Here is a 25,534-nt window from a genome sequence, read left to right on the forward strand (position 1 = left end):
ACAAGGGGGCTGGATAAAGACAACAGTGTATTTAGATCCAATGGGCCACCAATTTTTCTTTTAGACATGCAAACCAAAGGAATTCTTCCTCAGGCCTCTAAGGAGTCAAGTACGAGGATGTTTACTATGTCATTGTTTGACACAGGTTTCCATTGCAGGAGGAATGGAAAAGTAAAAGATGGTAGATACATACCATAAGACATTATGCAGCAGTTAGAACAATAGATTCAATGTAAATCTAGCAACGTAAATTAGCTTTAAAGATTTAGTGGTGAGTTAACAAAATACCAACGGAATGAAATTTAGGTCACAATATTACTTATGTACTCAGTTACATCCAATAAGATGAAATAGTTTATAAAGATACATGTCTCTTAAGGACCTGTATCAAACACAGAAGGAAGGCATGTTTAAGAGGGAGGTGAATGTGAGCACAGATTAGAGATCGAGGTGAAAATCAAAACAAATGCAAGGCTTTTGCATGAACTGATGATAATAGTTTGCTGTGGTTGAGGAGCATGATGATTTTAATTTAATTCCCTTTACCTCAGATCCGAAAAAAGAAAAAAAATAATATGAGACATAGCATAAATGCCAGAACTTTCCTTTTCCAAAACCCATAGGCAGACATCAGCAAACAATCATATTCCTCCTGTCATCTCTCCCTAGGCATAACGCTTGTCCTCTCCCCTCATCTACTAGAGTATTTGCATTATTTGAGACCTACTTTAGAATAAGAGTTGGCAAAGTGCTTGAACTTTTCAGGAATAAAGTTGTAAAAATTTTTCACCAATTTGATGTAGAAGTAAAGATTGTGGGGCGCCTGGGTTGGTTAAGCCTCCGACTTCGGCTCAGGTAGTGATCTCATGGTCTGTCTGTGAGTTTGAGCCCCGCATCAGGCTGTGTGCTGACAGCTCAGAGCCTGGAGCTTGCTTCGGATTCTATGTCTCTGCCCCCTCTCTCTCCCCCTCCCTGGCTTATGCTCTGTCTCTCTCTGTCTTTCAAAAATAAATAAATGTTAAAATTTTTTTTTAAAAAAAGAAGTAAGGATTGTGATCAAAAATGAAAGAAAGATCCTGAGAATTAATAGTGGAGGTCAAATTGGAGGGTTATTAAAAATTGAGTAAGAATTCCCCCTTGTACTCAGAAAGACAAGTGTCACTGAGGACACCACAAGGTAGTTCTCTCTCCCTTCTCGATACTGCTCACCATGCCCAACCCAAAGAGAACTGGAAATAGTATAAATAAGAAAACAAGAAATATACCTTAGATGATCAAAAGACAGAGCCATATGGTGAAATTGGACTGCATTGATGGTTCCCCTCAAAACATATTGCTACAAAAACTGTGTTCTTGATAAACTTTGTGCTTCCTTTACAGCTAACAAGAGCTAACAAATATATTTGTATTTTTCTTTGTTGCCTTTGGCTTCCAAGATATTCAGAGTTTAATTTTTGTTCAAAGATAGATATTAAGGGGCACCTGGGTGGCTCAGGTGGTTAAGCATCCAACTCGTGATTTTGGCTCAGGTCATGATCTCATGGTTGATGAGATCGAGCCCCACATTGGGCTCTGTACTCTGATAGCATGGAGTCTGTTTGGGATTCTCTCTCTCTCCCTCTCCCTCTATCCCTCCCCTACCTGCTCTCTCTCTCTCTCTCAAAATAAATAAACATTAAAAAAATAAACATATAAAAAAAGACATTAAAATAAGGCAGTTAGAGAAAAGGGATTAAACAAAACAAAAAAGTAAAACTACAACATGATGAACTTAATTTTTTTTTTTTTTTAGAGAGAGAGCTAGAGCATGAACAAAGGAAAGGGGCAGAGGGAGAGAGAGACAGAGAGACAGAGAGAGAGAGAGAGAGAGAGAGAGAGAGAGAAAGAGAGAGAGAATCTTAAGCAGCCTCCATGCTCAGCACAGAGCCTGATTCGGGGCTCAATCTCATGATCCTGGGATCATGACCTGAGCTGAAATGAAGAGTCAGATGCTCAACTGACTGAGCCACCCAGGTGTCCCAACATAATGAACCTTGAAATAATTAAGCTGAGTGAAAGAAGCCAGACACAAAAGGCCACTTAGTGTCTGATTCTGCTACACGAAATGTCCAAAATAGGTTAGTCTGTAGAGACAGAAAGTAGATTAGTTGTTTCCTAGGGCTGGAGAATGGAGGGAGAAATGGAGAGGGGGTAATGACTACAAATAGATATGTGGTTTCTTTAGGGGGTGATGAACATGTTCTAAAATTAAATAGATGGTTTCACAATTCTGTGAATACCTTAAGAACTACAGAATTGCACACTTCTAAAGGGTATGCACAATTTCATGGCATGTGAATTTTATCTCAATAAAATAAAACTCTGTGTGTGTGTGTGTGTGTGTGTGCACGCGCGTGTGTGTGTGTGTGTGTGTGTGTGTGTGTGTGTTGGTGTCATTAGCAAAAGGAGAGATAGAGTCTAACAGGCAGATAACTACTGTGGAAACAGTAAAGTACCCTGGAAGTTCTGGGTTCTACTACCCACTAGCTGTGAGATTTTTGGCTTATTATTATCTTGAACTTTCTTCATCGACATGTAAGCCATGAATTCGGAGTAGATGAAATCTAAGTTCCTTCTAAATACAAAATGTTAAAATGTATTAGTATTTTATAATATTATTGCCAGTTCCCTTGGCTCCTATCCCTCAACAGTCAAGAGTATCTTTGATTATGTAAGTGAAAATTACATAAACAACAAATATGGGAGACAGAGCGGTAGAAAAAGCCACCAGAGTGGATGAAATTACCTAAGGGAAATATCTAAAAGTGGGACTAGAAAAGGGCTAAGGGTTTCCATCCCAAAACACTAAGGCATTACCAAATACATTTATTCATTCACTCTAACCAATACTTATTGAGCACCTTCTATATGCCAAACAGATTCTAGGGGCAGGAATACAGCAATAAGTGAAACAGGACAAGGCTCTGTTCTCTTTGGCTTACATTTTAGTCAAGGGGAAAAGACTAACAATGAATGAGTAAATAAAAAAAAGAAATTTAGAAATAATAAGAGCTAGGAAGAAAATTAAAGAGAGTAATCTGATAGAAAGTAACTTGGCAGGAGGTGTGGGGCGGCGGGGGCGGGGGGCGGTGGACACTTTAGATAGTACTCAGGTCACCTCCCTGGAAAGATGGTATCTGAGCTTAGACCTGAGTGACAAGGGAACCAGCCCCTTCATGGATTGGTAGGAGCAGCACAGGAAAAGGACAAGATATGGAAATAGGACTGCTGTTTGTAGAACCAAGAGAAGACCATCTGGAGTATAGTGAGTAGGGGAATGTGGAATATGTGGCATTTGAGAAACAAAACAAGCAAAGGATAAAAAAGAGAGAGAGTGACAAAACAAAAAACAGACTCTTAACTATAGAGAATAAACTGATGGTTACTGGCAGGGGTGGGGAATAGGGGAAATAGGGTTTGGAATTTAAGAGTACACTTATCATGATGAAAATAAAATAAAATGAAATAAAATAAAATATAATAAAATAAAATAAAATAAAATAAAACAAAACAAAAAAAAAGAGAAGAAAGGATGGATGTTTCTCATTCTGAGTGTGATGGAAAGCTATTTGAGGGATTTAAACAAGAAAGGGATATGAAGTGATTTATGCCAAGATCACTGTAGCTGTGACGAAATCATATACACATTTATAATGAAAACTGTGAAAAGATAAATATGTTAAAGTTCCATTATTTCTCTCTTTTTTAAGTTTATTTATTTATTTAGAGAGAGAGCATGTGTGTGCATGAGAGTGGGGGAGGGACAGAGAGAGAGGGAGAGAGAGAATCCCAGGCAGGCTCTGCATGAGATGTAAGATCAAGACCTGAGCCGAAATTGGCCACTTAACCAACTGAGCCACCCAGGCGCCCCAAGTTCTGTTATTTCTGTGGCTACTCTAGCCTCAATTTCCTCATCCATGAACTGGAATAATACTTGACATTGTTGTCAGTGATCCTGATTACTAGTCAAAGGATAAATCACAGTAGGCCCATCACAGGAAGATCCTGAGAATTAGCAGGAAGTGACAGCAGGTGTAGCAGATGAACATTTATGTGTGCCCATCTAAGGTGATGCATGAATTCAAATGAACTCATGCTAAAGAGTGTTACAATTTGGTGGTAAGATTCTGAACCATCATTTATGATCTAACAAAGGAATCCAGGAATCTATGGACTACTTCTTAGGAACCCTGAACTATCAGTTCTTGTTCTTTATTATATTTACTAAAGGTCCCTCACTGTGAAGGCAGGGATCCTATAGTGTTTACTTTTGTATTTACTTCCTAGGAGAGTGCCTGGCACAGAGTAAGTGCTTAACTGGAGACTGTGGTGCTCTAGTCACATGAAGAAGTCAATATAATTCCAAACCTGCCCATGCACAAGCTCACAGGAGACTCTCACTCTTTAAAGAAGTTGTATGACCTAAGACAGGGCAACTAAACTGGTCAAAGAATTGGAAGCAGTACCCTGAATGCAAAAACCACCTTAGAGATCAGGAAAAATAAAAGCATGCCATGAAAACCTACAATAGCACTAAAGATCCAGATAAGAGCAACACATGTCTATTTGCTAAAGCTCAGGATATGAGGCCTGAGGTCTGCCCCTTGAACTCTGAAAGATGGAAATTTCAGAGAAGGAAAGGGAATTACGCCTTTGCTTACCAGGTAACTTATATATGGAATCCAACACCCCCAGAAATGGTAAAGGCAAATCACCATCCAATGATATTTGGAGACCAGAAGTATTTTATGATGTATTAAGTTTATCATAATATTCTGATATTGAAGATAAAGAGACAATCATATTCCTACCACCTATTCTGTGAGGTCATCTGTCATAAATACTTAGTTGGAAGGTAGCATGCCCAACAAAGAGCAGCAAATTTGTACAAAATAGTTATATTCCAAAAGGAGTTCAAAGTCTAGATCTTTAATATTTATTGATTTATTTTGAGAGACAGCAAGCAAGCTCATGGGAGGGGCAGAGAGAGAGGGAGAGAGAGAGAATCCTAAGCACGTGGGGCTCGAACTCACAAACCAACCGTGAGATCATGACCTGAGCCGAAAATGAGAGTCGGGCACATAACTGACTGAGCCACCAAGATGCCCCCAAAGTCTAGCTCTTTTAAATGAGGACTTGATTCAGGAAAATGTTTGGATTTATAAAATATTGTGTACATAAGACTCTGCAGGGATACAGACACTGTATAAATAGAAGTTCATCTGAATTCTAACTTGCAGGGAGATTTGGAAGGAAACAATTTAAAAATTGCTATTATTGGTGAGGTAGCACTAAGTAGTGGTTAGATGCATGGACTTTGCACCCAGATTCCCTGTGTTTGAATCCTGATTCTGTGGTTTGCTGACTGGTGTGATCTCTCTGTGCTTTACTTTCCTCAGATGTAAAACCAGAATAATAATAAGATCCATCTCAGAGCATTTTATGATATTTAAATGACCTAATATTTATAAAGCACTTGGAAAGGTGTGTCTGTCTTATTGGTAAGCTCTTCTTTTTAATGTTTATTTATTTTTGAGAGAGGAGGGGGAAGGGGCAGAGAGAGAGGGAGACAGAGGATCCAAAGCGGGCTCTGTGCTGATAGCAGAAAGCCCAATGCAGTCCCGAGATCATGACCTGAGTGGAGGTCAGACACTTGACCAACCGAGCCACCCAGTCACCCCTGTTGGTAAGCTCTTAAAGTTAACCTGTTAACCTAGACCACTCTCCTGTGTAAAGCTCACGAGTTGGGCTTGGATCAGTCTAACATTGGAGTTGTTTGCTTTTCTTTTGGACATGTTTTAGGAGGTAGGTAATAGACCAGATGTATGCTAACTAGAAAGGAAAGGTCTGCTTAAAATTTAAAAGGCACATGGATTATTCACATTAACATAATTAGCATTCATAGTTTACTTATGAACTCTTAGCATAGGGGTAATTCCTGTCCTTGTCTAGAGAAGCCATATGAACAAAAAACACAGTGAGCTAGAACTTTTATATACGACCTAAACCAGCATTATGAAATGTTCTGCAGGGGAGAGATTCCTAGAAAGTATTAATACTAAAAGTTCTGGGAGTAGTTGGTACAAATCAACAAGGATTTTCTGAGCATTTACCATTTGGGACATGGTGAGAGGTTTGATGAATTGTGTGTCTACCATGAGCAAAGAAGACCATCATGGTGACATGTGGGGAAGGTACTGAGGCTGGGTGCTGGTTAGGACTGGGGAAGAAATCAGCATGGGGAAAAGAGGAGAGAAAAAAAATCAGGACAAGCAGATGGAACCAGCTGCAAAATTCCCTTAGAAAGTGAAACTCTAAGAAACCGAGGGCTATAGTTCAACACTGTGGTTTTCTGAGTAAATATGATTCTCCCTGTGCTGGAAGAGAGAAAATTGCAGGACTGGAAAGAACAAGGGTACAGTTCCTGGTGAGAAATGATGTGCCAATGAAGGTCATTTTAAGGAACACATTGTCTGGGGAGGGGGAAGAAGTACAAGTGTTGAGATTACTGGTTAGAGGTTAGAGAGGGGCTGGGTGGCTGGCTCTCTTTTAAGGGTTCTGTGGTCCTAAATAGACTTCAGCCCTTGGGCCCAAGTAGACAAGGGAGCCATGAGGCACCCACATAACAGCTCAGCAAGTGGTCAGTGGCTGCTCAGACTCCTTGGGCCTGCTGGGGGCAGGTTGATATGAAGGGAAGCCTCCAACTCCCTTCCCTCCCATCTCAGGGGTTGAGGACATCAGGACTGTTCCATGTGGCTATGTTGAGAGAGCAGGGGTGAGAGAGAAAACAGAATGAGGAAAACAGTACTGGTTTTATTTTACTTTTTAAAGTTTTATTTTCCCTGCCACTTTGAATTAAAAAAAAAAAAAGAGGAAAATAGGAAAATAATCATTTATGTGGCATGTTTTCAAACTTGGGCTTCCTTTTCCTGTTTCTCCAAAACTGTGATCTAAGTCTTTAAAAAAGACTCCTGAGAGCCTGGTTTCAGCCACTGGCTATGCAAGAGATGGTGGTCCTGTAGCAGCAGACATGTTGTTTATGGTTATCCAAACCCAACACCTTCCTTAATGAGAAAGGAAGCAATAAAACAGGAATAGTGGACAGGCCAGCTGGGCTAATCAGTCCTGGCAGGAGGCCCAACCTCCAAAAGAACCTGGAGTCCATTAATTCCAGCATCTCATCTACTTGGAAATCAACCTTCCCCAGGACTTCAGGAAGAGCAGTAGCTCTTTGAGTAACCAGAACTGGTCCCTAATCACTGGTTAGAAGGAGCCAAATAGCTTCAGGAGGCTTCTTAAACCTCACCTATGCACAAAGCACTTCTTGGGGTGCCCCTGCCTCTTTGTTCCCTATTGTATTTACTAGAGGTCCAGGTGAGAGTTCAGTAACACTCTGCATTTCTGTCCATCCTTCTTGTGTATTTTGGCCATTACCAGCAGAAGAACTCAATCATGTGTTCACAGAGGTTGATGTTGTTAACTGGTATATGTGTTATGATAATATTGAAAGTGATCTAGGGAATGATTTACTTAAAAATAAAAAGAATGGTTTCAAAGTTGCCCCAATTACATTCTTATCATTCGCCAAAAGTATGAAATGTTTCTCCAACTCGGAAAAAAGCTAAGGAGCCAGTAACTACACACAACCCCTAGTCTGTTTTATCCATTTGTCTATTGGAGTACGTTAGACATGGTACAATGATTATGAGAACCACCGGCCCACAGGATACATGCCAACTGCTTCATTTACCTTGGTATCTTAGACCCTTCATAACTACCCCTTAGCTGTCTCTTCTCCCCTTCCTCCCCACAAGACCTATGGTTCACCACAGAGTGGACTTATCATTTTCCAACTATAGGACCTCCTTTTAGGTTTTTACTAATTGCCTCCTCCCCTACCCACTCCTCCTCCATGTTGTCTAATTTTTTTTTTCTGGCTTATTTCAAATCTTACTTCCACTGTGAAACTTTCCTCAAACCTTTAGAAAATTAATTCATCTCTCCTTTGGGCTCCAAAGTTCTTCAAACCTATCTCTGACCTTGACCTTTTTAAACTGAATTATAATCTGTTTGCCTGTCTTTCAACTATACTGGAAATACTTGAGAAAGCCACATTTTTTCCTTTTCTGTATGCCTTATAGAAGTATCTAAGTACCTGGCATGTCGCTTGACAGGTACTTTGCTTATTAAGTACATTAAATAATAAGATAATGAAATAACTTATTTGTTAATATACGAGGGAGATAATATTTTACTATTGAAAAGGCCAAGTTTCAGTGGAGATAACTAATAACCTCAAAACCATAAGAGCAAACACCAAATCCTCACAGTTCCACTTCAGGGTTCTATCTACTTTCTAATTGAATTTCCCTATTTGAGGAGACCTGGAAGCTTCTGGGTGACTAAAATGCCTCCATATTTAATATGTCCTTCTTAGGTTAGACAAGCTAGGCTATTCTGAGCTCAGCCATTCTAATATCTCATCACATTCTTCCTGATTTATTTCTTTTGTCTAATGTACTTCCTGTCAGTTTCATTAATTTTTTTTTCTGTATAATTGCTTTCTATCGTCTCCCTGTTCCGGAGTGCCATATTTACCCATTTTCTTTTGGTATCAGATCAATTTTTAATTTGTGGCTTCTGTTTATGTGTCATTTTTAGGATTTAAAATTGAATTCTCTGTTCTTGTTATCTCCAACCACAGAAAAGCAAATGTATATAATTGCAACAAAATATAAAATTAAAATAAGAGAATACACAATGAAGATAAAGTCACAGGGGAGCCAAGGAAATTATTAGTATATGCAAGAAAATAAGGAAGAATATTTCAGAGTCCCAAAGCAGAGTCTACGATCAAGGATAAGTGCTAGAAGAGGGAGAGACTGGACAGCAGCTGCTCACACAAGAATGACTCCTCCTCCCTTCCCCAGTTATTTTCCATGAGTAACCAATACCTAGGCTTACTGGACAGTCTACCCACTGACGAGTCAGGCTTTATCATCCTCAGAAGTAATTTTCTCTCATTCAAGACAAACCATATAATCCCCCCTTCCATGTGGAAAATTGGAAGGTCACCTCAAGGTGCCTATTCCTCTTGAAGAAGCTTTTTACCCCAAACCACAATTTGTCCCCAGGGCCATTCCTCCAAGTGTCTATGGGCAGCATATACCTTTGCATTGTGATTGCCTTGCACATAACCAGAACTCACTATGCATTGACCAAAAGCCTGTGCACATGGGAGGTAAGAATGAAGTCCAGTGAATAAATGCAAATCACTCCCTCAAAAGCTCAGTCCTCTTCCACTATCTAACACTGTGGTAATATTAGACATTACCTAACATTGGGGTATATAACTTTCATTGGACTCTAACTTCTGGGACACCTATGCCAGATTATATCAACTGATTGTGGCATCGAATTGATGTTCTTTCATCAGGACATTCACTGCTACTTAAAAGTCTTCCTAATCCTGGGTGGTTAGGAATACAAATATTATATTGGCTACAAAATAAATGGCTAACAGGTATGGTAGATGCAGAAGAGTGGATTGGGGGCGCCTGGGTGGCTCAGTCGGTTAAGCATCCAACTTCAGCTCAGGTCATAGATGGACCTCTCAGGACCCTGTGGGGATCACCTACCATTCCTTTTCCTGGAGCCATTTTCATACTGAAGGGTGGGAAAGGGGGAACCAAGGCCAAAGTCTGTACCTCAGTCAACTAAGCCCTAGGAGGATGTGACCCTCGTGTCACACCCATTTCCCCCACACCCTTCCTTCACCACACCAGATCCTTGCCATTGCTTACAAAATCTCTCACTTTCAAATTGTGAAAACACTAGCTGCATGCACTGATAATAGCAAATCAGATTCATAGTCTAGATACCCGGTTGGGAGCTCTCTAAACTTGAATTTACAAGCAGATTATTTCTATCTTGCACCTTTACAAAGTAGATTCCAGAGTAAATTAAAAAACGTGATTCTAAAAATGTTAGAAGACAATATAAGCTAAAATGAAATAATTTCACATTAGAGAAGGCTGTTTAAAATAAGACACAGGGACGCCTGGGTAGCTCAGTCAGTTAGGCATCAGACTTTGGCTCAGGTCATGACCTCGCAGTTTCTGGGTTCAAGTCCCACATTGGGCTCTGTGCTGACAGCTTGGAGCCTGGAGCCTTATTTGGATTCTGTGTCTCCCTCTCTCTCTGCCCCTCCCCTGCTTGCACTTTGTCCCTGTCCCACATTGCGCTCTGTGCTGACAGCTCAGAGCCTGGAGCCTGTTTCAGATTCTGTGTCTCCCTCTTTCTCTGACCCTCCCCTGTTCATGCTCTCTCTCTGTATCAAAAATAAGTAAATGTTAAAAAAAAAATTAAAAAAATAAAAAAAAAAAACAAAAGAAGAGTGGATTGGATAAGAGTGTAGGCTCTGGAGTTAGGTGGGCCTGGCCTTGAATTCTAATTTTACTACTAATGGCTTTGAGTAAGTGACTGGTTTCTTCAATGGGTTAGTAATATACGATGCACTCAATAAATGGCATTTGTATCCTCAAAAGTAATATGGTTACTGTATTTCTGTAAGTTAATGATGCATTTTTCACATTTTAATGGTTTTGAAATCAGAACGTTTTTTATAATCAATCTCAAAAGAAACTTGTGAGCTGAAATTTGCCAGCTGTTTATCCTATCTCCTATCTCTCCTCCACTCCCTGGCTATATTAAATTATGGTACATTTTATAATTATTTGTGTTTAAGAGTCAAGGAGATATGGTTCATAAGATGACAACAACTAAAGCTTTGGAGCTCTTTTGTGGTAAACATACATTTCCAGCTAGATTCCCCTATTTATTATTAGTGTCTTCTATATGAAAGAGAAGAGCCAAAGATTCCTTTGGGTCATACTGTCCCATTTGTAAATACACAGCCAAGTGGCATCACAGAAACTAATTTACTGGGAAGTTCATGAAGCTTGAACTTCCAGCTTCCCACTCTCACAGGCCTCTGCTGGTATCCTGGGAAGGGGGCCCTAGTACTGTGTTCATGTGGTCAGATATATTTCTAAAACATGCAATTTTGTTTTGTTTTCTTTTTCTTAAAGAGTTTCCTGTTGTATGAATTTCAGTCCCCATAAAACTTAAGACACTCAGGGATGTCTTCCAAGATATTCATGTGGCACCATTTGTATTTGGGGTACTCTGACTCTCTTGAGTATATCCTTGGCCTGTGTTTCTCCTCCCCGCCTATGCAAATCTGCTCTTGGGAAAGGACCTTCTGTTTGATATTAACACCTTAGTGTGACTTTGAACCAGTGTAGTTTACCTCTTCTCAGGTTATTTACATTTTGCATCCTCTCCCTAATGTGTAGAATGAGAGGTTATTTTTTTCTTCTCTCTTTTTAAAACATTTTTAACAATGCTTATTTATTTTGGGGAGGTGGAGAGCACAAGCAGGGCAGGGGCAGAGAGAGGGAAACAGAGGATCCAAAGCAGACTCTGCGCTGACAGCAGTGAGCCTGATGGTGGGGCTTGAACTCGCGAACTGTGAGATCATGACCTGCGCCGAGGTTGGACACTCAACTGACTGAGCCACCCAGGTGCTCCTGAAAGGTTATTTTTTTCAAATGAAATACCTGGCATTAGTAATCAGACTGAAATGTTATTTTGAACAACAAAGAGACTTTTCCTTCACCTCTCAACACATACCCAGAAGAAACTCTCCTACTATGCCTACATGTAAGCACAACCCATTTATTGCTGTCTGCATCAATTTCTATCTAGTCAACACTATGCTGCATAGTTAGGAGCAGATTAGATTCTTCTGCATGTGAACAGCTGAGATAGCATATCCAAATGTGAATGAGACAGAGACACTACTTTACTTCTTTTACACTTCTTCCACTGTTTTCCTCTGCTCGCTTACCTTCCCCTTCCTGCCTATTTCCCTTCCACTAACATTTATTAAGCACCTGCCACGTGATAGGCATTATGGTAAACAGGCAATGGCACACTGAAATGAACCTTTAACAAATAAATGAGTGAATCAAACACTGACTTTTGTGGTGATACTACTGTTCTTACCCTAGTAATGTCATTTTCATTTTCTACTTCTCTTCACAAAAGGTTAACACTACTGTTGTTCTCATTTTTCCTTTAGTTGTGCTTCTAGTTATTGTATCATACTCAGGAATAACTGTTATTTTTTAATCCCCTTCCCCTTTCATATACTAAGAGGCTCAAATAAGTGGGTAAACCAGAAGGTTGGCTAAGAGCAAAAGCTTCCTTTTTATGTATTAATTACTTCAAAAGGATTAAATATTCTTCTGCCTCACCTACTTCCTTAATCCTGCAACTCACATATATTGGAAAAAGTAAAGACACTTCAAAAGAGTTCATCTTCATTAAATACTGTAAGCAATCATAAGCAATGATGATATTAACAAAAGAACGATAATGGTCATACTATGAACCATATAAACCATTCTCTCCACCATATATATTAACACTGGTAGTCCTCTGATCAGACTCTCAGAACTAAATAAATTAGAAGGTGCCTGTCCTTTAGGTATTAGCCTAAATGTCACTTTCTCTAGAAGGACTGCCCTTCTTTTATACACTAAGATAGGTATTTCCCACCATGGGTGCCCATAGTACCCTATACATCTCTGTTATAAGAGTCATCACATCTTATTATCATTGCTTGCTTCATTAACTATTTTTCCACTAGACCACAAGGTCTAGACCACATGTAAGTCTTTCTCACCATTTAATCATCAGGGGCCTGGAAAATACTAAGAATGTTATAAACAGTTGATAAGTAAAGGAAAGAAAGGAAGGAAGAAGGAAGGAATTTTTCAAATATTAGGGAAGCAAATTGTCCAGTTTATTTAGTATTCAAAATGCAATCATATGGACAGTACTTTTGGAAATACTTCCCTTATGACTGGGATTTCACCAACTCCTTCCTGTGCTTATTGAATTGCTGAAAATAATATCAAAAAGTGTTATTTCCTCTTCTGATTCCTCCAGGAGATGAAGACACAAATCATAGGGTCCAAGTGACTTAAGCCAAAGTGGTTCTTCTTGGTTCTTATGTCATTGTTTTGGAGTCAGCCCAGGTATCCACACTATACCATCTGCACTGTATCCGAAACATCTCTTACTTTCCCATCTGACTCTTGCTTACATTGTTAGATTCTCAACTCTTTCCCCTGACTCATCTCCCAAAGTACAGATGATTATCCTTATTCTAATAGAAGGGAGAGAATGTGTAGATCATCCAAAGGAGTGGCTTGTCCAAACACTGTCTCTTTTGGCTTTCAAATACATAATGTAGATTTTCATATAACCAGAATTTGCCCACTGCTCAGAAAACAGAGAATTCTTCTGTAAATGGCAGTCCAAATTTGAAAACCACAGCTGTTTTTAGCAATTGAGTCACTGCCTTTCAGATGCCAAAAATATCACCTACCATACTCCCCAGGGTTCAAAGAAAGAGGAAAGAAGAAAAAAAAGCAAAGAACAAGTTGAGGATAAAGGTAGCAGGAAGCTTCTCCAGTCATATGAATTATTATTAAAAATAACTACAATAGTGCTCGCTTCAGCAGCACATACACTAAAATTGGAACGATACAAAGAAGATTAGCATGGCCCCTGCGCAAAGGTGACATGCAAATTCGTGAAGCGTTCCATATTTTTATGGAATAAAAATAAAAACAAAATAAAATAAAGACATAAAAAACTACAACAACTCAAACAACAATAGTAATAGCAATAAGATTAGCATTCAATAGCAATCAACAAAATAGGGTTGCATGTGACTTTCCTAATCTCCATGAAAGGGAAAGATGAGAGTATTCTTAGCACCATCATTTTACAGATGTATAAACAAAGTTAGAAAAGTTAAGTGAATAACCCAACCCATGGTTACACAGCTAAGCCTGAACTCCAAATCAAGCATTAGACTTCAAATCCTATATTCTGTCTCTTATTCAAACAGTCTCATCACTGATTTATCTAACCACTCCTTCATGAATTGATTTTGGTAGGAAATCTGCCCTTTTCCCATCACTGTAGGCCTAAGGGGGATCATTAGAATTTCTGTGAGCTTCTCAAAATAGAGTAGAAACAAAGATTATACTTTTAGATTTTAGATGAGGGTTCTAGGTATATATGCATTAAAATCTTACTTGGCCCCTCTATAAACTGGTTTTGGAAGTCTGAAGAAAAAAGTTTGGCCAGTCTGTGCCGGTGTGCATCTTGGACTCTAATTCCCCAGACCCCCCTCCCACCCACAGGGGACTTCAGGAACAGCTAAAGCAACTTTTTAACTGGCAAAACTTGGTGACCCTTCTCTAGTCTCCCAGTCCCCATCTCCCCAGAGCAGACCAGTACCTAGCACATCCTGGGCTGTGGTGAGAGAGACTCTCATCTTGGAGGCCCTAGCCACTGGGTCCGGGCTGTGCAGCCAAGGGAATGTCTACCCCATAAATCAAATCTTGGGGAATCTGTGATCCAGCAACACCTCCAGCAGATACCCATTTAAGGCAATATCTGGTGAGAGCTTGTAAAAGAAAAGTTGGAAAAAGAAACTAGACAGGGAAATGATGGAAGGGCTACTAAATGATACAGGGCAGATGAAACTGTGGCAGACAGTATTTTCCAAAGATGACTGGAAAAATAATTCTGGTTTTAAATGCTCTTCTAGAATCTTGCTATTCTCCCATCAAGAAGAGTTTATTTCCTCTCTCCTCAAATCTCCATTGGTCTTGATGACTGTCTCAATGAATAGACTATGGTTGAAGTGAAGCCCTGTGACTTCTGGGGGTAGGTTAGAAAAGGTAGTACAGCTTCCACCTGGCTCTCTCTCTTGGGCATCTGACTTTTGAACCTTGGAAGGAAACCCAGGCTACATAGACAGTTCATATGTAGGTATTCCAGTTATCAACCCAACAAAGGTACTAGCCAACAGCTGGCATCAACTGCAGTACATGCAAGTGAACGAGCCTTGTGATTCCAGTCACCGGCCTTTGAGTCACCCTAGCCTTCAGGTCTTTCAGCTGAAGCTTCAGACATCATGAGCCAAAGACAAGCCATCCTTATAGTGCCCTGTGGGGATTCTTGACCCATAGAATCCATAGACACAGTAAATCGTTGTTTTATGCTACTAAGTTTTGGGGTAATTTGTTGCACAGCACTTCATAACCAGAACCCTAACCTAGGTCCTGAGAGGACCTCTGGCATGTTCTATCTGCAACAGCCAAAAGTGAAATCAGGTTCTACTGCTAATTCTAGCCGACCCCTGCCAGGCACCTTCTTTATACAGGTCATTTCTCTTAGAGGCTCCACTGTTTCTCCTTGCAACTGCACCTGGCCCTCCCAGCCAAGTCCATTAGACATGCTATGAGAGGTCTGAATCTCAGTTGTGCACAGGGTTTGAGCTCTTTTCTTTAAGTTCCTTTGGCCCTGCCTGGACACATCAGAAGATGAGCTTAGCCACTTATTTCAGTCTTTGAACCTTCTGTGGTGGGTAAGAAGTACGCAGTGGTGGAGAGTAATGGGTAGTGGGGAGAAAGGGAAGAACCTAACTCCCAACACCTTTGTCTTAGTTCTGACCTAGAGTTAACTGTTCTACTTAAATACTTACAAGAGCACAGTTAGAACCTTCACTCTCAGTGCCATGATACTGCTGAATCATTTTACTTCCAATGACAGCCTTTTGATCAGGTCATTACATTTAATATCAGAAAAGCCAAAAATTTAGGGACTTGTCTATCACGTATACTGTTGTAACACAAACATTTAGAATCATGCCTAGAACATGGTACACACTCAATAAATATCTATTGGATAGAAGAATAAACAAATGAATGAATGAATGAATGAATGAATGAAAGACATTCCTCCCTCCTTTTAGAGAATAATATATAATATTAGATTAGCATAAAGTGCTTAGTAGACTGCAGTGTTCAATAGGGTATTTGACTGCCTTAAGTAATGTTTTGCAACCTGCTCAAAGCAGCTGTTAAACCTTAAAACTCTGAGTTCCTTGAAGGCAGAGACCATGTCTTATTCCATTTTGTATCCCCAGCACCTGGCACTTTGCCTGACACTAGCTAAGTGTTCAGTAAATATTAAATATTTAAATATTAAAACCTAAATGAATGTCAAACAGAGACTGGCAGAGACATTTCAAATTATTTAGTTCTCTTAGGCTTTGCTTGGTAGGAGGCAGTGACAGAGAAAGATACTGGCTAGTGCACCTGATCCCCAGAGGGATAGACTGGGGTATAGGAGTCCAGAAGGCCTGAGGCTTCCTAGCTGCTAAAACATTTTGAGAACAAGAGGACTGAAAAAGCTTTTGTAATCTGAACAGGACATTGATTTGAATACCAAAAAAAAAAAGCATATAGACTACCACTCTACCAATCAAAAGTGCTTTTCTATGATTACTCCAAGTATAATTTTATTTCACAGATAATTTTATACATGAGTCATTCATTCATTTGTCCATTCATTTATTCATTCATCCCATATTAATAGGGGTTTACCCACTGCTATTTTTCTGCAAAGATTTGTTTAATTTGCTCAAGATGTAGTTGAATGTTCAAAAGGTCCTCATTACCTGGAAAAATGACCTGACTAGGCAACAAAAGATGTGATATCATTTTGTAGAGGCAGATGGAAATTGCAGACAGAACGTCTTCACAGTTCAGAATTAACTAATCCAGTGTATTTCAAAATGTTATCTGCATTGCATAGAATTACTTGACAGATGACTACTAAGAAAGAGGTATCTAAGATCCACTCCAGACATACTAAATCAGAACATCAGGAGTGAGACTGTAAACCTTCTGAGCAACCTCTGGTGATTTTGACTGCACTCAAGTGTGAGAACTATTGACCAAAGGTGCCTTGCTATTAGGACCTACATGCCATTACTTAATATAATACAGCTTCTCCCACATTTCTACAAAAGTAAGGTGTTATTTGGCTATTCTAAGACACCTAGGAATAATGTATATATGGCTGAGATATTTAACACTATTTAGAACCAGTAAATATGGCCAATGCCCCAGACAAGAATTTCACTGAATGAACATAATCATTCTCTCTTTAAGGTAGGCCCAAATAGGGGCGCCTGGGTGTCGCAGTCGGTTGAGCGTCTGACTTCAGCCAGGTCACGATCTCGCGGTCCGGTCTGTGAGCTCGAGCCCCGCGTCAGGCTCTGGGCTGATGGCTCAGAGCCTGGAGCCTGTTTCCGATTCTGTGTCTCCCTCTCTCTCTGCCCCTCCCCCGTTCATGCTCTGTCTCTCTCTGTCCCAAAAAAAATAAATAAACGTTGAAAAAAAAATAATTAAAAAAAAAAAAATAAAGTAGGCCCAAATAGGCCCCTGCAAAAAGAAAATAACAAAGCAAATCTAGCCTTCCCTTAAGAAACTCACAATTTAGAAGCAAGCTATTACAAAATAGTTGTTATTAAAATAGAGAAGCTTTTAAACCTTGAAATGGCACATTCAAACTGTTCTCAATTTTAAAAACAATAAACAACAATCATCAGCTGTGAAAGGGAGATCTGGACTATACTATTTTTCTACCCTGGTTCCCACAGTGCTAACATCCAGCTGGGACCCCAGGACCTTTTCCTTGCTTTACTCCCAAACTCACTCCTTCTTCCCAGGAGACTTTTACTCACTTTCTGAATTTTCCTAATCTGGTCAGAGAGTGTGTCTAACAGGCGAGTTTTCAGGAAGTCCATCACCTTGACCACCCGGCCATCAATGTAGCAACTGGAATAAAAATAAAATAAGAATCAGGTAAAATCTTGAACAGGAGACTATAAATACACTTCTCTAACCAGAGGTCTCTGTTGCCTGAGGAAACAGCCCAGAGTTCACTTGGGCTTTCACATCCTGAAAAGTTTTTACCCTGGGTGTTTTTCAAACAAGTAATCTCCTTTTTATTTTCTTCATTTCTACCTCCATTTGTGGAGTCATTTTTTTCCAACCTCTGTCACATGAACCTGCATTGCTTGCTCTGTAGGAGTGGACAGGAATCCATAATACAAATTAAGTAATGGAGGAAAAGCTTACTCTTTTTTCCCCCAGGAAGAGTAATTTAACATCCATCCCATACCATCCCTGTCCCCACCTTAAAGTAGTAAAGGTATGTGACAGGTTTAGAAAGAATATTCAAACATTTTTTATAGGTTTCCACACCTTTAAATAAGAAAACAAATACTGACCACAAAAATCTGATACAGTGTAGTGAGTGGGTCTGAAAGGTTTCATCTCCAGTTCACTTTGTAGTCAACCCTCTCCTACCAACCAGCTCCAGAATAAATGAATGGATGAATGAATGAAGAAATAAATCAGACAGATGACGTAGTCTTCCAGCCCTCTCCTAAAATAGTAGTAACAAGTTCGGCATTCACTGTGGGTTTTATCAGGTTGTGTTAGTTGTGCTGATAGTATGTTGTGAACATTTGACCAAAACAGATTGATCCAGCTTTGTGAGGCCCCTCTTTGTGAATCCTTACTCTGAAGAGTAAGCTAAGACTGGGCCAGGTTTAGGTGACCTTTATTATCTTAAACTTCCCCCACCCCCATTTTTACAAAATTCCAAATTAAATCAACTGAATTAAAATAAATGCTTATGCACCTGGGTGCCTTTTCCATCCCACTCAGGTCTCCCCAGCTGATGGCTAATGATAGATCATCTCATTTTTAATAAGATATCAACCTATCAGTATATATTATAGAAGTATGTGAAAATTATTTTTAATTTTAATTCCCATATCAATGCATGATGTATTAGAATGTTTTAAAAAATTTGTTTAATTGTAAAGCAGGTGCTTTAGTTGAAGTGAGGGTGAGATGTGAGTTCCACCTACTCAGCCTTCCCCTTGGCCTCCTTTACCACCTCAGACATTCCCACAAAATCCAACATTTAAACCATTGGTATGTTGGAAAAAGTATGAGTTTTGGACCCAGAAATATCTGAGTTCAAATTCCAAATCAGCTATTTACTACCTGTGTGAACTTGGGCAAGATATTGGCCTCTACATGCCTCAGTTTTCTTATTCTTAAAAGAGGTAACATATCAGGGCACCTGGGTGGCTCCTGGGTGGTTAGGCATCTGACTTGGGCTCAGGTCATGATCTCATGGTTCGTGGGGTTGAGCCCTGCATCGGGCTTTGTGCTGACAGCTCAGAGCCTGGAGCCTGCTTGCTTCAGATTCTGTTCTCCCTCTCTCTCTGCCCCTACCCTGCCTATGCTCTGTCTCTCTCTCTCACTCTCCAAAATAAATAAGCATTAAAAAAAAAGAGGTAACATATTTACTTCTCAGTATTAATCAATGATTAAGCAGTTAAACCTAAAGTGTATGGCATATAGTAGGCATTCAACAACTCTTAGTTCTTTTTTAATTTCATTTTCAGCTACAAAGATGGGGTCATAAACAACAGGGGACTGATGGTTAAATTATGTATGAATACAGAATCCTAAAAGTAAAATTACTATGTCAAAGTACATGATTTTGAAAATTTGGTGGTTACTTTCATTAGTGAATAAAACAAAACAATGACATGACCTTTCACTTCATTCTTGGTAAAGATACTAGACTCAGATCCAATAAACATTTATTGTGTACAACACACAGTGCTGGGTATGGCCATGTTCATTACCTATAACCCCAACCTCTTCCTATTAGTACTTAACTATTAGCATTACTGATTTTTTTTAAAGTGTGATTAGATAGCTTGCCACATGGAAACTAGGTATATTAAAACATAGTAATATTTTTTAAATATTTATTTATTTATTTTGAGAGGTAGCATAAGCAGGGAAGGGGTAGAGAGAAGGAGAGAATCCCAAGCATGCTCTGCGCTGTCAGCACAGATCCCTACACAGGGTTCCATCTCCTGACCTGTGAGATTGTGACCTGAGCAGAAATCAAGATTCAGATGCTTAACTGACTAAGCTACCAAGGTGCCCCAAAACATAGTAATATTAAAATTAAAAATAATTCATGCAATATTAATCTAACACACACCGAAGGACATGAATACTTGTTACTATATTATATGATTACTAGGCACATGATACACATGCACTGTAATTAGTGTTCTTTTATGTTTAAAAAAAAATTTTTTTTTCAACGTTTTATTTATTTTTGGGACAGAGAGAGACAGAGCATGAACGGGGGAGGGGCAGAGAGAGAGGGAGACACAGAATCGGAAACAGGCTCCAGGCTCTGAGCCATCAGCCCAGAGCCTGACGCGGGGCTCGAACTCACAGAGCGTGAGATCGTGACCTGGCTGAAGTCGGATGCTTAACCGACTGCGCCACCCAGGCGCCCCATAGTGTTCTTTTATGTTTTAATCAAATATATTATTGTCCCCTCTTTTCTCTCTGTTAATCTTCAGTAACTATTTTAAACATCATAATTTATAAGTTTTGCTGGCAACACATATAGTTTAATGCTTATTGAAATAAAAATATCAGATGCACTTTTTCAATGTGTCGGATTCCCATGAATGCCCTCCTTACCCAACCTAGTCATTAGTTGAGGGGACTCCCATTCCTCCACTCCTTCTTTTTGTCTCTTTTCTCAAGTACTCAGAACTTGGAACCTAGAAAACTCTGGCTCAGTTTCAGCTTTGTCACCTACCACCTATATTAGGTTTCCCTTTCTTTGAAGTTGGTTAAGAAGAATCCCAAACCCACAGTTTTCAGGGTATACTGTACCAATTAAATCAGGAAAAATGCTGGGCACAGATCCTGGCACATAAAAGATATTCGAGAACCAAATGTACCCTCCAGGTTACTGGAGGCAGCAACCTAGACTGGAAAGGCATGAGATGAGGTGAGCAGGGGAATATCTGTCTGAAGGAGAGCATGATTTGGAAAGAGGGAAGTACGGAACAGTAAAAACAGACTCTGGATTTCTGGTAGGTGGGAGGCAAACGAAGGGATGGTAAGAGCGGTGTTTCCATTGCAAAAATTTCGAGTTTGAGAAGACCTTAATGGCCATGTGGCTTAAAGCATGTAAACTTGCTACAGTATCCCTGAGAAGTGATTATCTAGGACAGAGAACCCACTCTCATATACTACTACTACTTTTCCACTGTACTACAGCTTGAATCCATGAAAGGCTCTTCTAATATAAGTTTAAAATTTGCTCCCTCTTACTGTCCACTCAATGGCTGCTTTCTTGGACCAAGAAATAGTCCAATTTCTCCTTCATGTGACATGTGGGGAAGCAATTCCAATAAAAACTTTGGCTTAAGCTTTTTAGAGCCATTTTGGCCCCACTTTTAACCTAACAAGCTGGATTCAATCATTCTCAGTTGGTCTCAGGCTATTTCTGTGGACTATGAATTAGACTGGAGAGGGGAGAGCTCCAGGCAGGAAAGCAGTGTGACAAGGTTATCTTATCTCAGTACTGCAGGCAAGAATCTGGGTCACGGAAAGAAGTAAAAGTGAGAGGCTGTGAAGGAAAAACTAATAAAATAAGGCTTCTATAGAGTGTAAGAGAAAGAGGAAGGGAATCAGTGATGACCAGGAGCTTGTGAGAGAGAATATTTTGGAGAACACTGATGCCAAAAACATGTAGGTTTTAGGTTTGTCAAGGGGATGGATGATGTTGCTTGAGATATCAAGGATTCAGAGAACATCAAAGAGGAAATACACAATAGGCCAGTGGAGATAGGAGGAGGAGGTAGAGATAAAAGTTGAGATAGGAAAAGACCTGGGTCTTCTAACTATGAGTAATGGAGGAAGTCATGGCTGCAGATGAGTTCTTCAAGAAGATAAGAGAAGTTAACAGAGAGGTCAGAGACCCTCTAAAATGCTTATGGCCCTGGGCACTGCCTCTGTCTACATTTGGCTCAGCTAAGAGTCCTTTCTTTTCCCACTTTGACCACCACATTGTCTTTTTAATATCTTCAGTCTGAGTCAAATTTACATTTGGATGTCAAAGGAATCCCCATATAATACTGGAGTTCCAGCAACATTCATGTGCTGCTTTAAATACACATATATATTGTACTATTTCCATGGTACGTTGAACTATGGTCTCCATAATTTAGTGTCACTTTTAAGAGAGGGGCCAATTTAACCATTGATGTGAGTCTGACAAAACGTAAGCCTTTTTCTTGGGTATGCTTGGATAATTAGCTTGCTACATTTACCCTTCATAAATGCAATGCTTCTAAGAAAACATTCAGTGTCAATAATCTGTGGTTATTTGAAAAATTCCTGCCTGTTAACAGAGCTTCTGTTCTCTGATAGTGATTGCCTATGGTAAGAGCCTGCTATATCACATGAAGGAGGTAGCATAGCCTGACATAACCATTTGGTAAGACTAAATCATTAAAAATGATGAAGATGGTGATTTCTAACCAAGACTGGATAAAAGGAAATGGGACTGGATTCCACCTGACTGACTGTCCAGTGACCTGAGGGCAACTCTCTCTGCTTTCCTTTGTCTTTCTCATTGGGAAGATAAAGATGATTCTTAGCTATTAAGCAGTCTCTCCAAAGAGTTAATTAATTTAGTAATGGTTACAAAAGTGTCAGAAGACCAAATAAATCAGAGAAGAAAGTAAGGATTGAGAGAAAGCAAATTCACTAATTAGAGGTGGTTTGGCATCTCCCACATAAACCCTGGCAGACACTTAGATGGACACAAACACTTAGATGGACACTTTTAGGTAAATCATATTCTTCCTCCAAGCGCTCTTGAAATTTCAGCATCTCTTAGGATCAAACCACAAGTGGCTGAGTTGTTCAGCTAAAAGCTGAAGCCAAGAGAGTCTGCGTAGAAATAACATTTCTGGGAACTATTACAAATGCAATGAGGTTGAAACCTTTGTGTGTGGACAAATAGCCTGTCTGGCTCAATACCAGCAACCATTATTCCTCCCTCTGCTGGCCTCTAGATTGGCAGGTCATATCAAGCACACATCTGGGGAGGTGGGAAACATGGCAGAGTATACAAAGTGACTAAAACCTCTTACCAATTCCTTCACCAACTCTCATGCCCCCCTTAATGTTTATGTCTAGTTTACTACCTTTCATCTTATTTAAAACTTTGCCCTTTATTTATTATAAAAGAAATAAGTGTTCATTATAGGCAAATTAGAAGATGCACATAAATAAAATTAAAATATGAAAACGAAAAATCACCATTAAGCCCAACACCTAGAGAAACCCATTAACATTTTGCTGTATAGCCTTTCAGAGATTTTCAGAGTAAATGCACATAAAATTTCCCATAATTAGTTATTTAAAAAACTTAATCCAGATCCTATTCTACTAGTGTATAAATTTAAAACTGTCCCAGCCATGCCCATCCCACAAGGATACTGACAGAAACATTAGTGACTCCAGGTCAAATCATCTTATTCTTACTTTAATTTTAATTCCATTTTGGCCATCTGGGATCCTCTGCCAGGGGCAGGTCTCATCTCCTTTCTACCTTTGCCTGCCAGGTTTTTACCCTGATCCCCCTTCTCCCCCTTCTCCAGGACCCTAGATTTAGTCTTTAGGATTGTACTGCAATTAGCTACTTATGCCCATTAGCCTCTTAAAACATTTAATGAGGAGAATTTGTTGGCTCCAGGGGCAGCTGGTTTTGTTTACCTGGCTCTTTACTTTAAAAGGAAAAACCTTTGCCCCTTATTATCTGACCCCTTCTTTTATTTCAGGTAATTGCATTAGTGCTGGCTTCCCAATGCTCAGGAATTTCCGGACCTATTTTGCTGCCTGCTGCTTTCAGGGAGGAGGGGCAGTCTGCTCTGAATTCTAACACCCAGCCTGCTGAGTGGGCAGGTAATTCCATAAAACTGGGGCCTTCCCCACTGAAGGGGGCGAAACTTGGATAATCATTAGAACAACGCTGTTGACCTATAAAACCTATTCTGACACCTTGAAGCCAAACACTGGAGAGGCTGACTTGAGTCACTCTAAGGCTTTATAAATTGTATTTGCCCCTCCTCCAAAGGCCCTCATCCTGGGCTCCTGCTGAGCACATTGTTCTTCACACTTGCCTTTAGGTTTTCTTTCTGAGGCTACCTTATCCTTGATCTTCTTTGCAATTGGGTCAACCTTCTTATCTTGTGTTCTGAACAACTTTGGGCAGGTAAAGCCTGGATGAAATGAAAACTGTTACAAATAAAAAAAAGATCCTACAGAATATAGATATTTCTTTAGCTTTCTTTTTTTAATTAATTTTTTCAAACTTTAATAGTTTATTAAGTTTATTAAGACACACAGATAAGTAAATAAAACTTGTTATACAAATGTCCCACTCATGAAACAACCAAACCCTTAGCGAACATTATGCAGAGTATAAATCCACATTCTAATAATTTTCTGTAAAGTTTATATGTTTTTGTATTACTCTCCATGTGTCCATTTGTAATTTGCTTTCTTTTTTTATTTTTATTTTATTTTTTTAAATTTTATTTTTTAAATTTACATCCAAATTAGTTAGCATATAGTGCAACAATGATTTCAGGAGTAGATTCCTTAATGCCCCTTGTCCATTTAGCCCATCTCACCTCCCACAACCCCTCGTTTCTTTAGCTTTCTTAAACTAGTTCATATAAATCCATTCAGGAGTCACCAAGCTGACAAAAAGTTTCAGGAATTATAAAGTTTTGTACTCTGGAAAAATGTTATCATTGAAAAATGGTACAAGTAAAGGTCAAGGTTGCAGAAAATCCCACAGACACATAATGGGTACTCAAAAGCTATATTTAATAAAAGCATGAGTGCCTGAATAAGCTAATCCACAATGAGCCAAAAGTGTGGCCCTGAGGCACAATTACTGCCAAGGGCCCCATTTATTTGACCTTTTCTTTCTCCTAATTCCTTGCACACTTTGGGTCCTGAGTCTTGAGCCCAGGTCATTCTCCCCAGTGGACCAGGTGTATGTAGAGAGACACAATGTCTTGGCAGAGGCTCAAACAGCTGATCTTTGATACTAGCGATGTTGAGGTGAGCTGTGTGGGAGGCAAGGAAGGAGAAGGAAAGCTATCTGCAGCTCCAGCCATCAGAGTGGGCTCTGAGGAGAGCACCTCTGGGACTTTTCAGAATAGTAGCAGATGATGGTACCAAAGGTGTGGGCAGGAGCAGATCCATGTGTTTGAGTTCTGAAACTTAAACAATTTGTGGGACCATCTTTAAGAAAAAGAAATCAGAAGTACAAAATTAGGTACAAAAGTAAATATTCATTTAGAGTGACAAAATACATCACAACAACCCCCCAGAAACTTAGAGAATCAAACTTTTTTTTTTCTGAGAGCTCTTTCAGCAATTTATCAGAAATGCTTACATAGTACTACTTCCTGATAGCAAACTGCTCTACCCCTTTCCACCTAGAACATTCTACAACTTTCAGCATCTCCTGCACTCTGGGGAGCCAAGACAAGTGAGGGGCTCAAAGCTTCAGTCATTAGCTTCATGGCCAATTAACTGTGGGGCATCAATAGTAAGAATGT

At 39.6% G+C, this 25,534-nt stretch overlaps 1 protein-coding gene and 1 non-coding gene across 3 annotated transcripts in view; one reads left to right on the forward strand and one right to left on the reverse strand.

Annotated features, from left to right (window-relative positions):
- HPSE2 (heparanase 2 (inactive)) overlaps positions 1 to 25,534 on the reverse strand; it is a 663,646-nt gene that overhangs the window by 137,514 nt on the left and 500,598 nt on the right. For both annotated transcript variants that reach the window (XM_025917871.2, XM_086680598.1), the window contains exon 7: positions 17,723 to 17,816. In XM_025917871.2, coding sequence (XP_025773656.1) covers positions 17,723 to 17,816 — 94 coding nt within the window. The remainder of the gene's footprint in view (positions 1 to 17,722; positions 17,817 to 25,534) is intronic.
- LOC112854922 (U6 spliceosomal RNA) lies at positions 13,619 to 13,725 on the forward strand. Its single transcript, XR_003222995.1, has one exon. It is a non-coding gene; the product is annotated as a U6 spliceosomal RNA (small nuclear RNA).

Source organism: Puma concolor, chromosome D2 (assembly GCF_028749965.1).
Source record: "Puma concolor isolate L17-30 chromosome D2, mPumCon1.1.hap2, whole genome shotgun sequence".
Lineage (NCBI taxonomy): Eukaryota > Metazoa > Chordata > Mammalia > Carnivora > Felidae > Puma > Puma concolor.